The sequence below is a fragment of the Nycticebus coucang genome, chromosome 10 (assembly GCF_027406575.1).
Source record: "Nycticebus coucang isolate mNycCou1 chromosome 10, mNycCou1.pri, whole genome shotgun sequence".
NCBI classification, from domain to species: Eukaryota; Metazoa; Chordata; class Mammalia; order Primates; family Lorisidae; genus Nycticebus; species Nycticebus coucang.
The window spans coordinates 11,792,173-11,805,666 of NC_069789.1; the positions used below are offsets into that span (position 1 = coordinate 11,792,173).

Consider the following 13,494-nt stretch of genomic DNA (forward strand, 5'->3'; position numbering starts at 1 on the left):
GGTTAAGTAATGGTGGGAAATGTGACCTCCACTCTTCAGTGAATAGATCTTTTTTAATATATAGGGACTTTGTTCTTTTTGACATAATAATGAAAGCATTCTTTATGTCTTTCACTTGGTTCTAATCTAATCTTGGTGTAGAATTAGTTGTTTGATAATGTAATGCGACCTTGATTGCAGTTCTCTGGTGGGGGTTGTGGTTTCTGTAAGGACCCTAATTATAGCATTTCTTTTGCATTTACAAACTGAACTTTATCTTTATCAATGGTTGTGAAGTCCAAGTAATCAAATTCCTTTAGGAGTTGCTGTTGGGAAATTACTGTGAGATATTTCTTTTTACATTTTTATGATTAGATATCAATATAATTTGATCCAGGTGCTTTTTTTTCATCATAGTAGTGTCATATTATTGTTAATGAAAACTGAAAATGTCTTTGTCCTCTGATTACTTATCCAGTTATTTGCTTCTTGAAGGCCACTTTTACTTAGTTAGAAATACTTGCTGGATTTTAAGAATTTTAGTCTTTAAAAATGAAAATTTTTCACATTTATAAGTATATTTTAAGTATTAAGAAGAATATAATAATTCTGCTGTAATTACCTGGTGATACAGGACAATTTCTAAATTATATTTGATGACCATTTTAAGCTTGATTACCAAAATTTTGAGGTTATATTTTTCCTTAGCCCCATTCACATACAAATCTTTTTACTGTGGTACGAGGAGAAATGAGGGTGCCTGAAGAAGCTCTTAAGGTAAAAGTTTTTGCTTTGCTAAACCTACCTACTCATGAGGGCTGATTTTCCTCATTATGCTTCACTTCCTTTTTCATATGTTTTATAGCATGAGAAGTTTACCATTCAACTTCAGTTGTCCCAGAAATCTTCAGAATCAGAATTATCAAAATCTGCAAGTGCCAAAAGCATGGATTCAAAGGTAGCAGATGCTGCTACAGAAGTACAGCACAAGGCTACAGAAGCACTGAAATCTGAGGAAAAAGCCACGGGTAAGTGAACCTCTGAAAGTACTTCATTCTGAAGACATTGCATGCTTTCTCAAAAAGTTGGCCATGTCCATATAAAAATGATTTATAATATTGATTTCAAAGTGTTTTTAATGTATTGGAAAGCATATTGATGTGTGGCAGTTTTACATAGGTCAGCTTAATATGTTTAGGTATTTGAGGGAAGTAAATATAGTTTAAATATTTAAGGAAAATAAATACACTCTTCCCTTTGTATTGTTAGGGGACTGGATGTAGGACCGCCTTGAAATGCCAAAATTCACAGATGCTCAAGTTTCTTGTATAAAATGTATTAAATTCTATCAAATGTGCATTATTTGCGTGTATTTATACTTTCAATGGTGACTACTGTGACAGCTCATGTGCTGTCTGTGCTTCTCCTCATTTGTGTAGATTCAGCATAATACTTAGCTCGAGGCAAATTTAAGCTTTGCTTTTTGGAACTTGGTAGAATTTTGTTCCCCTGAGTATTTTTGATCTGCAATTGGTTGAATTCATGGATTTGGAACCCAGAGATACTCAACGGTCAGTTGTACAGCTTACAGTATTGTTTACCTAATAATGTTTTTATTTCATATTTTTTTACATTTTCTTATGAATTAACAGAAATAAATAAAAGGAAAAAATTAAATCTAATAATGCTGCATCATCATATAATTTACAGTTGCAGGAACTATTAAAAATACATAAATAATCCCATTTAAAGAGAAACAATTTTTTTTAATTAGTAGACATTGCTACATTTTCACAAATAAAAATCTGTTAGTTTTGCTAACAAGTAGTTTAAATTCAAGTTTTAAGAAAATTAGAAAACAGCTACTTCCTTTATATTTAGCCTTCTTGAGCCATTTCTGGTCCATCTGGTTTCATTCTTCCCTAGTGGGATTATTGCCTAGTTTCATGAAACTACTTCTCCCGATGCCACTTTGTGCCTAAATATTTAAGTCAACGACCATTTGTTACAAGTTATTCAGTTATATACCAGTTTCACACTTTAACAAAAACAATTGCAATATATAAAGCAGGTTGTGCTACTTAGATACTAGCTAGTACAAATTGTATTTATTTAGTCATGTCCAACATCATAACAGCATCTTAACAAATAGTTATTCAGTATACTAAGAGTACTTTATAGCTATCTCAGGGGTCCTCAAACTATGGCCCGTGGGCCACATGCAGCGGTGTGATTGTATTTGTTCCCATTTTGTTTTTTTACTTCAAAATAAGATATGTGCAGTGGCATAGGAATTTGTTCATAGTTTTTTTTTTAAACTATAATCCAGCCCTCCAACAATCTGAGGGACAGTGAACTGGCCCCCTGTTTAGAAAGTTTGAGGACCCTGAATTCTAGACTGTACTTCGTTTATTCATTTAATCAGTCAACCAGGCAGTTCTAGATTATGCAAGTGTCTTTCTTCTTTCAGTTTCATTTGCTTTAGACAGATTTTCCCCCACCTCTTTCCAGATACTTCTGCCATGCCGCGTGGTACTCCATTGTATGGGCAGCCGTCATGGTGGGGGGATGATGAGGTAGATGAACAAAGAGCTTTCAAGACAAACGGCAAAACTGAAGAAAAAAATCATGAAACTGGAACATCAGGTAAAACATCTCAGTGACTGTGACATGTTTATTTTGGGAAATATTTATAATCTAAGCAAACATCTTCCTACCCTGAAAAGAGATGACTCTATAATTTGATAAAAAATCGTTGATGAATGTTTTAATGGCCTTTTTATTTTAATGTAAATTTTTTATTATGAACAATTTTCACATACAGTATTAAGTATTAATTCCTGTATCTTTGTGAAGTACTTTTATTTAAAATGTTTTTATTTTTCAGTTTATGAGATTTAACAAACTTGGAAAATAGATTAATGATATAATTGGGTTAAGTATTTTAAAATAATTATTAAAATGTATCAATTAGACCAGAATAGAAAGTATGAACTAATTTTGTGTTTTCATTAGATTCACAAGCATATAATCATATTTTTAAGTGAACAATTTCTACATTATTCACATATGTGATATGAAGTCACAATTTTTTAAAAATCTCAGTGTGCCCAGTTTATTGGGATATGGTAGTAACAAGATTAGTTGAGTTCAGCCGCCAAATGAAGAAATAGTTCTTGGTCATATCCTCTGATTAATAGTCAAGAACATATTCTTGGCAATGTTAATACTATTCATGAAGTGGTTTTGTCATAACCGAGAAAATCAAGACTTCCAAGAAGTAAATGGAGGTATCAATTGTCTGTCATATAAAGACCTTACAAAGACAGCAGAACAGAAGGACGGAGCAACCGATTTTCTTGATAACAGGAGATAAAGATCCAGAACTGGAGGAGTTAAGGACAGGCACCAGAGATCAGAATGGGAGTCTGACTCTGAGCCAAGGATGAATTCCATCAGGACTGTTCTCAATTTCCTACCTTTAATCCTAGTTCTGCAAGATAAATAAGACAACTTTCTTAGCTGGAGAATAAGAACACTGTTTTTTAATATATGCTCAAATTTATGAGGATACAGATCTAAGAAAACTGTCAACTTGATCTTTACAGTGCCCAAAGCTGAATTGGATAGCTTTCCAAGTGAATTCCCATCACAACATCCTTTTTTCTGTCACCAACACAATTTTCTTCATGCCTAAGCTGAGCAACTTGGTATCACTTAGCATATTTTCAGATACAAATAACAGAAATACTACCTGAGACCAAACAGGAAGATTTACTGGCTCACATAACTGAACCCCTAAGGATTGTTCACTGCAGCATCTCAACAGTGTGGGTGCTAGCTGGCTGGTTTCTTTCCATCTCTTAGTCTTCCCGTCCTCAGTGGTTGCACACTGGGGGAGTTTCCTCTCACACTCATAGGCTGCCTGCCAGCAGCTGTCAGGGTTACATGTTACTTTGATCACATCTAGCAGAAAAGAACAAAAGTTATTCCAGAATACTTTCTAGAATTTGTAAGGTGAACATTCCCCAAAGTTCTCTTTTTTTTTTTGGCTGGGGCTGGGTTTGAACCCATCACCTCCGGCATATGGGGCTGGCACCCTATTCCTTTGAGCCACGGGCACTGCCCTCCCCAAAGTTCTCAACACAACTCTCTTCTCATTGTCCTCTTACAGCTTCTGGAGTGAGCCACCTTGCTTATTTCTGAACCGGTGTCCCTGGCAAGGCATATATTATCCTTAAACCAATCTTGCTCACCTTGAAGTTGAGTATGTGGTTAGTTTCTCCTAAGCCACATGAACTGTGTCAGGGAAGAGTGGATACTGGAGAATGTTGGAAACTTTTTAGGAGAGAGGAACTGGAGAAAGATATTGGAAGGCAATCAAAAATGTCTACTTTATTTGAAAATTTTGTGTCTTCCCCTCATCTTTCTGTCTTATATTCCGTACTTCTGTTGCCCCTCACTGAATCATAATTACTTACCTTCCATTTCAGCCCTTCTCCAGTTCATTTTGATTAACAAATGTACATTGATCTTTACTTTTTTTGCTCAAGAAACTAGAGTTGAGAAACTGCCTTTCACCTACCAAAAGTTTTTAAACTGTTTAAGTCTTATACATCCAAGTTCTCTAATACTGTCCTTGTCAGTCATGGTGAGCCTTAGGCCCCATTACCGGTTGTTTTAATACTCTGTCTAAATACATCCCACATAAATTATGCTAATTTCTGCCTGCTTCTTTCCCAGGACATACACATGCACACATTCATCAGATAATACAAAATTCTAAATGACGTGTCTGCATCTGTATTGCTAATATGTAACACTTCTTTGTTCACTGTTTTGTGTTTATGCCTTTTCTCCATAACCAAATTATATAAATTCCTAATTTTAGGTACCACATACTATACCTTTGTTGTGTACTAGAGCCATCTACTACAGATAGGTAGGAAAACATACTAATTAGATGTTTAACTGTTGTCAAATTTTGACAGTGATTTTACCTAGCCGTTGAAAATTTAGCATATTTCTATCACACACAGAATAACTTTTGAAATCAAAACATATAACTTTAAATATATAATGAATTGTATTCATAATTTTGGTGTAGGAGACACAACCACAATTTATAATAATAGCTGACCCTTCATTGGTGCTTACTCTATCCAGACACTCTCCTTAGTGCTTTAATTCTTTAATCCTCACAGCAATACCTAAAGGTTGTTCCTATTAGTTTGTCTATTTTATAAATAAGAAAATTGAGGCGTAGTGATTAATGTTCATTTACTTGCCAAAGTCACCTAGTTAGCAATTTCAATTTATGTAGCCTGACTCCACAGTCCGTGCTCTTAACTCAAACAATTAATGTTTCAGAGATCATTTACTGTTGTAAACACATACACACACAGTTCAAAAGCGAAAGGATATACTTCACAGGGTGCAAAGATTTAAACAAACACTCTAGAAACAAATAGGCATAAAAAAAGATCCCTCATAATTCTGTCTTCAAATTATGAAATATTCAGCAGTAGTTTTATGTATGTGAATGAAATTAAATTCTTAAATGATTATCTATTAGTCGTGTCTCATTGAATGTCATTTCTATTAGATGACCAAAAGCTATCTTATAATTTTGGGATTTTTTTGAGTAATAAGGAATTAAAGAATTTATATCTTATGTTAAATAATTTAAGGTGTCCTGTCAGTGCTGATTAACAGCCTTATGAGATTCTTACTTATTTTCCTATATTAGTATGAGGATTTTATTGTTTCAGATATATCATTTGCAGTTTTTTAAAATATAGTATGAGAGAAACAGTTTATTGACCTGAATTTTAAGAAGCCAGCAGAAATTGTAGAATCATATTTGAGGCTTGTGCCAAGTGTTATCTACTTTGGTCATTTTGAAATTAACGTTTTGTTTTTTTTAAATGTTGTAAATTATGGAATACAAATAGTTTAACAGTTTATGCTCTGAGCCAACTCTTTCAGTAAAAACAAAAAGTGATTTACTTTTTGGTTACCAGTTATCGTTAAGTTAAAAACTTTGTACTTAGTATAGAAGATAAACATTCTAGAAAGGATAATGGCATAGCATAATCGGTAAATTAAACAATTTTTAAAATCTAAAATTTAGATCAATAATGCAATGTTATATAAACAAATGCTCAATATTTATTATATAAGCAAATATTTAGTGTATTATTTACTGTACACATTTTGAAAATGCATGTGCAATTATGAATAGTAGATTCTTGCTCCTTTACATTGATTTTTAACACAGTGACACTAAATTTGGAAACTTCTGAAGTTGTAGCTCCTTTTTTAGCAAACAGGGTTTCCTAGGCTTCATCATTTAAAGGGCTGGAATAGGCTGGGTTGGTTAGATGTTTTTAGCAGAATGAGCCGTGATAATTATAGTCTTTGTCATCTCAAATTAGTTTAATATTTAATTTGATACAGAAGAATTTGACATTTATTTTGGATTAATTGTATTATAAGTATCACTGAAAGGTCATATAATTGTAGAATACCTTAAGAACATAAGCAGATTATCACTAATTGCCCTTCTGATTTAGATACACAGAATTAATTTTAGCATGATCAGTCATTAAATAATTGTTAAAATCCAATGATTTGGATCAATAATATAATAATATAAACAAATACTAATTATTTATTATATAAACAAATATTCAATGTATTATTTAGTTTGACTTGATATTAACAAAACTCATATTAACAAAATGAGTTTTAAAGATAAATAAATGTTAAATTTATAAATTTCAGAATATGTCCTGTCAGTGTTCTGAGAGAGGAAAGCTGTTTTATTTTTGTATGCTAACTTAGTACACCCCTAATAATTTTTCTAGCAGATACTTCCAAAGTTATTAGAACCACACTTTATCTGTTTTTATTATCTTCAGGAAGATGAATGAAATTTCCAGATGATTGAACTTTACTTTTATAACTGACACTTTCTTAAATGTTCCATTTCCTGCCTATCAAGTATTATCCATATCAGTACCTTCCTTAAGAAGAAAAGGCTGAGTATAACTTGAATTTTTCTTTTTTTTAATGACTCAGAATTGTTGATCTTGAAGTGATGTTCTCAGGAGACACTGAAATATGTCAGACTGTTTGCCCTCTCCTGTACACCGAGTAGTACAGGACTAATAGGTTCTTGAGGCCATTTGTTCTTGATTAATCATTTCTCATCTTGTTTGTGCTACTTGACTCTTTTTCATGCAGTACATTTGGCCTTAATCATTGTTTCTATAGCCTGTCTAGATTCGCCATTTGTAATCTGAGTAGAAAGCAAGAATCCTCTGTAAAGAACCTGCTGTTGGTAAAGTTTATGAATATTAAATTATAGGCATTGTCATATCTGTCTTGAGATTTTTAAAGTTAGCTTTTGGTATTAGCTTCTTGTCTTCCTGATTCTTAGCTGTGTTGCAGAGTTGGAGGAAGAAAAGAAAAAGAAACGTGTATTTTTGTGCCTACTTTTGACAGGCTTTGTTCTGAGTCACTTGCAATGTTATCTCACTTACTACTCATCTCACTCGATGTTCACAGCAGTTTTATGGATAAATGTTATTTTCTCACTTTATGGCAAAGAAAAAGAAGATTAAAGACCAAAAGAAACAGGACCAAAAGGGACAGGATTTTTCTTTAAATCTTGCCCATTTTCCACTAAACCAGGCAGCCTTCATGGTCATGAGATGATGCTGCCTCTGCACTCTGCGGTGCCACTTGACACTGTTAAACTGAATTAGGTGTTAACTTGTATAAGTTTCTAGTTCCTTGAGTAAAGGCAGTTTTAAAGTAGTACTGGCATAGGAAATGGTAACTTTAAAAACGGTGATGTACAGTTCTTGATCACTACTCTTTTTAATGTGTTACCATAGGAAAACGTGTTGAAAACATGTCAGTATTAACTGAACTTTTACAAGGGAGGAAAATTGGGAAAGTATTCTTTTGAATGTGTGACAGATTGGATGATATATCCCATATGCCTGGATTGGCTTTTTATGATTTTTTATTTCATAGCTCAGCCACATCACTTTTATTTGGCTATCCAGGTAGTAAATAGTATGAGTAAAAAACTACCTCCCTGGCATTAGTCTATCCTCATAAGGATACTATAAGTAAAAACAAACAAACAAGGTATATATGTATGAGAGAGGAAGGGAGGACAGGTTTACAACCCACTTACACTACATGGACTTGATCAACTGTGGTCCATTGTACATAGTAAATCAATGTCTAAAAATAGAAAAATAACATTATGAGTTTTTTAATATTTGAGGAGTAATTGTATTTTATTCTCATGGAAATTTTAAATGATAAGACTTCAGAGTAAACAATCAAAGTCTAGGGAGAAATTTTATTTTTTTTTTGTAAAAGATAAACTAACTCCTTAATGAAATTTTAAAAACTTTACACTATTGAGTCATATTGTATAACCTATTCTTCCAAATACCATGTACAATTACTGCTCTCTTAAGGTAAAGTTTTTCGAATACTGTCCTTTCATTTTTATTAATAAAAATGTGGTTGGTTTTGAAGGGATAATTTTTACATTGAAAGTTGTTGCTACATATTCTCTTTGATTTTAGTTTGGATTTTTGCCAATTTATCATTATTTTGGACATGGATCTTGATGTCTTCCATGCCCTGTCCTGCATATTTGGTTATAGGATGCTACTGTCCCATTCTTCTATAACCTAAAAGCAGATAGTTTTATAATTGTCATAGTTTTATAACTCTGTCTAGAAATTAATTATAGCACCTGGTGAATCCCACCAAAATTTAATATTTGAAATAAAAATGTTTTAAAAGACCAAATTATTTAGAAAATGATTGAAAACAACCTAGTCTTCCTGTATTGCCTTTCTTCCTAATAAATTCTGTTTAAATGATTTTTCTATCAATGTGTTTATAAATGGAATTGATTCTTGAGCTTTATGGAAATATATTTCATTCAAGTTTACTTTCACAATCTTTATAGTAGACATGGTTCTTTTGCTTCAATAACAGAGCAATATAAGCTTTAATTAAAAAAAATTCTTAATATACATAAAAGAGCATTTTATTTTCATGTGTATGCTTTTATGTACTTTATTTATAAATCTATTTTTATACCTTTGTATTAGTTTCTGAGACACAGAAGAATAGTAGTAGTCTCCCATTGTTATTTACTGCTTTTTCTAACTCGTGCACATTCTGCTGTGTAGAAATGTAAACTAATTTTCTTTCTGAGTTATTGGGTGGCAACTGAATTTTCTTTTTTTACCATATTTCCTTTATACTGCTGCTTAAACTGCCATGCTTCAAATAAACCACATATATTTTATCTTTAGTATTTATTTATTCATTTATTTTTGAGACAAAGTCTCACTCTCTTGATTAGGCTAGAGTAGTGTGACACCAGCCTCAAGCTCTTGGTCTCAAGTGATCCTCCTGCCTCAGCCTCTGGAGTAGCTCGCACTATGGGTACCTGCTGCTTTTTCAAAGTTGGATGCTGACTATTGTTTTTTTTTCTATGTTTAGTAGAGACAAGGTTTTGCTCGTAGGCTGGTCTTGAACTCCTGAGCTTAAGTGGTCCTCCTGCTTCAGCCTCCCAGTTGTAGGATTACAGGTGTGAGCCACTCATTGTGCCCCACCACACTTTTTTAGTTTTTATAAAATGTATCTGTCTTCTTTTAAGAACCACACATTAGCAATATTATTTTTGTCATTATTCACATGTCAAAGGTAATGAGGAATAGTAAGTGGAATTATTACTTCCAGAACATGACTTATGTATTTACTGTGTGTTTGTCTCCTCATTTGAGTGCGTTTTCTCCATTGGAGCTCTAAATGTGTTCATAGATATTTCATCTTGCTGACTTGATAAGGAAATTCATGCTTTTTCTATCACTTTACGTATATGCAATGAATGTGCATAGCCATCCATATTTCATTTCAATTCTTTTGAACCTTGATGATTTCTAGATCCCAGTTGGGAAAAATATATGGACCTAGCCTTACAAGGTCCACCTCTTCACTGCTCGGCAGTCCTTTGCCACTGCGGCTGCTTATCGTGAGATTCCTGTTGGTAACTGAACGGCATGTTGATGATCAGGATTCTTTCTTTTCTGTGATGTTTGTTCTGTGATATAAATGTCATTGTTTTCATCCAGACTGATCTGCCTTCTGATTCTCATGGAATAATGCAAGTGGCTGTTCCCAGTTGCCATCAAATTCTAGACGCTCCCAAATATTTTGAATTTTCTCTTATTTTTCTCATTAGGGTGCAACATAGATGCCAAGCAAGTTGAGGAACAATCTGCAGCTGCAAATGAAGAAGTACTTTTTCCTTTCTGTAGGGAACCGAGTTATTTTGAAATCCCTACAAAAGAATTTCAGCAACCATCACAAATAACAGAGAGTACTATTCATGAAATCCCGACAAAAGACACACCAAGTTCCCATACAGCAGGTGCAGGGCATGCTTCATTTACCATTGAATTTGATGACAGTACCCCAGGGAAGGTAACTATTAAAGACCATGTGACAAAATTTACTTCTGATCAGCGCCACAAGTCAAAGAAGTCTTCTCCTGGAGCTCAAGACTTGCCTGGGATTCAAACAGGAATGATGGCACCAGAAAACAAAGTAGCCGACTGGCTAGCACAAAACAACCCTCCTCAAATGGTATGGGAAAGAACAGAAGAAGATTCCAAAAGTATTAAAAGTGATGTTCCGGTGTACTTGAAAAGGTTGAAAGGTAAAGTGAATTGATCATTTCAGAACTTCCTAGTTTGTGATAAAGAACAGTCTACAGTTACCTTACTTCTATTAAATAATTATATGGTAAAAAAATCTGCTTTAACTTTAAAGCTCAAAGGCAAGCCACCCTACACTGTCCAGCTTACTTAAAATAGTCTTCATTTTCTTGCCAAAATCAGATTGGTTTTATGAACTTATATTTATGCCATTAAATGTTTCTTTTTCATATGGAAATACAAAATTTGTTCGGGTCACTAATGGAATTTCCTAGAAGGTAATTCCCATCATTTTCTTGATTTAAGGGAAAGATACATTCAATTCAAATGTCAATATCTAGATTTTGAAGGAAATTTCAGGCCAGTTGCTATGGGCCAGAAGTTTTATTTGAGTAATATGGAAACATTATTGATGGAGTGTTTCAAACTGTTCTCAGTGGTTCCTCATAAAACAAAGATTTTGGGTTTAGAAACATTTACTAGGAATCTATTAATAAAACAGATTTTAAAAATTTTCAATGTTAAGGCTTTGTAAAACTCAAAAGTGAATGTTCATTTGTGAAATAGTTATTACATGCACTATTAGTATAGCACTTGGCCAAAACTAATATGGTCTTCATGCCTGTACCTTGAAGTATCAGCTGATCAGTTTTTTTCTCATTGGTTTTGTCAATTAAATTTACTTTAGAATTGATTGAACAGATTTCTTTTAGTCCTATTTTTATTTAACAAGGTATCTATAAGGAAAATGATACTGAGCAAATTGCAGTTGGGTGTTAATCTGATCATTCTTTATTAGAAGTTAATGGACTTTTTAAAAAATGCTCTTTGTGATCAGAGACCATAGGTTACTTGCCTAACACTTCATTTGGTACTTGAACATGTGATAGGTACTCAGTAAACTGAATAAACAATGAATGACTTTTCTGTGATGACTGACTCTGATTTAACCTGTAACTTATGCCCTGACATTCTGATCAAGTAGTGAAGAAGTAATATTCATACCTGTTTCTGATTTGCTTCTAAGACATTTCAGGATAGTGAGATGATTGGATTACCTTATTCTTTACTGGGGCCTATCACAATATTTAATTATGTAGTTATCAGCACTTACTATATATATATGTATAGGTTAAAGCTCACAAATAGGAGCTACACATTTGTTAACTGAAAATTTGTATGAATTGGATAAATAATACTGGTGTGTAATTTTACAGGGAGCATGATCCTTGAAAATTTAGAAATAACTTAGTCTTTTAAAACCTACCCTTAATAAATAAATACTAATGAGCTAAAAAATCCTTTTAAAAGATACCATTTTAAAGTACCTTTATTAAACCCTTTTATATTGTAACTCCTTTTAGTCATTATAACTATTTTCTGTATTAACTGTTAGTGTTTAAGCCATCATTTTAAGATATTCTCTGCTCTTGAACAAGGCTCATTTGTGAACCTAATTCCAAACAGAGGCATTAATGTCCACATCATTATATCTATACATTAGTGATTAGATATTTAAAAATTATATCAGCAGTTAAATAATTAAATGACTGTTGTCCTTCAAAGTTGATTTATAGGTAGACATATATTTCAGTACAGTGCCATTGCTGAAACTCCTTTTAGATTTTCCTTTAGACCCTTTTGCAAGCCATCGAAGAAATGTTTTTGTGAATATAATTCATTTTTGATCCAAGATAGATTCATGTTATTTCTCTAGACATACTTACAAATGACATAGGACTTTCTTCAGAAGTTGGCTGCCATCATTGGATAACAATTTTCCACAGTTTAGTATTTCAAAAGTATGTACCCAGATGCTAAATAAATGTAATTATGGCAATTAGCAATAATTTTACAAAAATTAGACTTTCCATGATGTTTAGATTAGTCAAAAAATGAAAGTAGGCAAAACAAAAACAAAACACCTTGCTCCTACAAGAGTAAAGTGCATGCGCTTTGGGACAGTGAGGAAAATAATGTTCACAAAGCCCATACACTTTTACCCTTTGGGAGAGTTGCAGCTTCTTTTGGCCACAGCTACTGACCTATCCTAAACAGTAGTAAAAGAACTTCAGCATATTTAGGCATGCTTAATAATGGGCAAAAGGGAAAGAAAGAAACATAGTGAGGAGTTTCCTGGTTGTCTTTGGTTAAGTAAAAACAGAAAATTGCAGCTGTGATCAGTTGTCTCTCCTTGTGTAACAATGAGAAATGCAAGAAGATACATAATTTTCTGGAAAAGAAAATGACAAATCTTTAGGAGAAGTTTTCAACTATAAGTTATAAGAAAAACGCTTGAAAGGGTCTGACACTAAGAGCCAAATTTTATATATTGGAGCAAGAAATTAGATTCTGTGAAGGTACTGTTTCCATCAATGTTTTGAGTGTCTGATATGGGTTATTTTTCTTATTATGCAGGAAATACTAGAGTTTAGATATTTCCATCTTTTACAAACTATAAAATCTGTAAGGCCCATACTATGATGAAATAGGTTGTTAAATGTAATCTTTTAACAAATTTTATGTTTAAAGTCGTGGTTTTGTTTGAGTTTTGCCTTTCATCTGCTGTCCGTGATTCCTAGCTTACCTACCTGAGGCAGGGATTCCATTAATTAAGCCCTGGTTTTTATCTTTTCAGATTGCATTATGCATAGTCAATAATTTGAAGAAAGAACTGCAGATTTGTCTGATATCTGATTTTTATAGTATGATTACTATCACTTTGATGGGAATAATTCCAGACCCCCTT

The 13,494-nt window shown here is 33.0% G+C and overlaps 1 protein-coding gene across 11 annotated transcripts in view; it reads left to right on the forward strand.

Annotated features, from left to right (window-relative positions):
• The window catches only part of CEP170 (centrosomal protein 170), a 125,807-nt gene that overhangs the window by 52,303 nt on the left and 60,010 nt on the right, over window positions 1-13,494 (forward strand). For all 11 annotated transcript variants that reach the window (XM_053606213.1, XM_053606219.1, XM_053606214.1 and 8 more), the window contains exons 5-8: window positions 698-756; window positions 845-1,007; window positions 2,491-2,625; window positions 10,271-10,747. In XM_053606213.1, coding sequence (XP_053462188.1) covers window positions 698-756; window positions 845-1,007; window positions 2,491-2,625; window positions 10,271-10,747 — 834 coding nt within the window. The remainder of the gene's footprint in view (window positions 1-697; window positions 757-844; window positions 1,008-2,490; window positions 2,626-10,270; window positions 10,748-13,494) is intronic.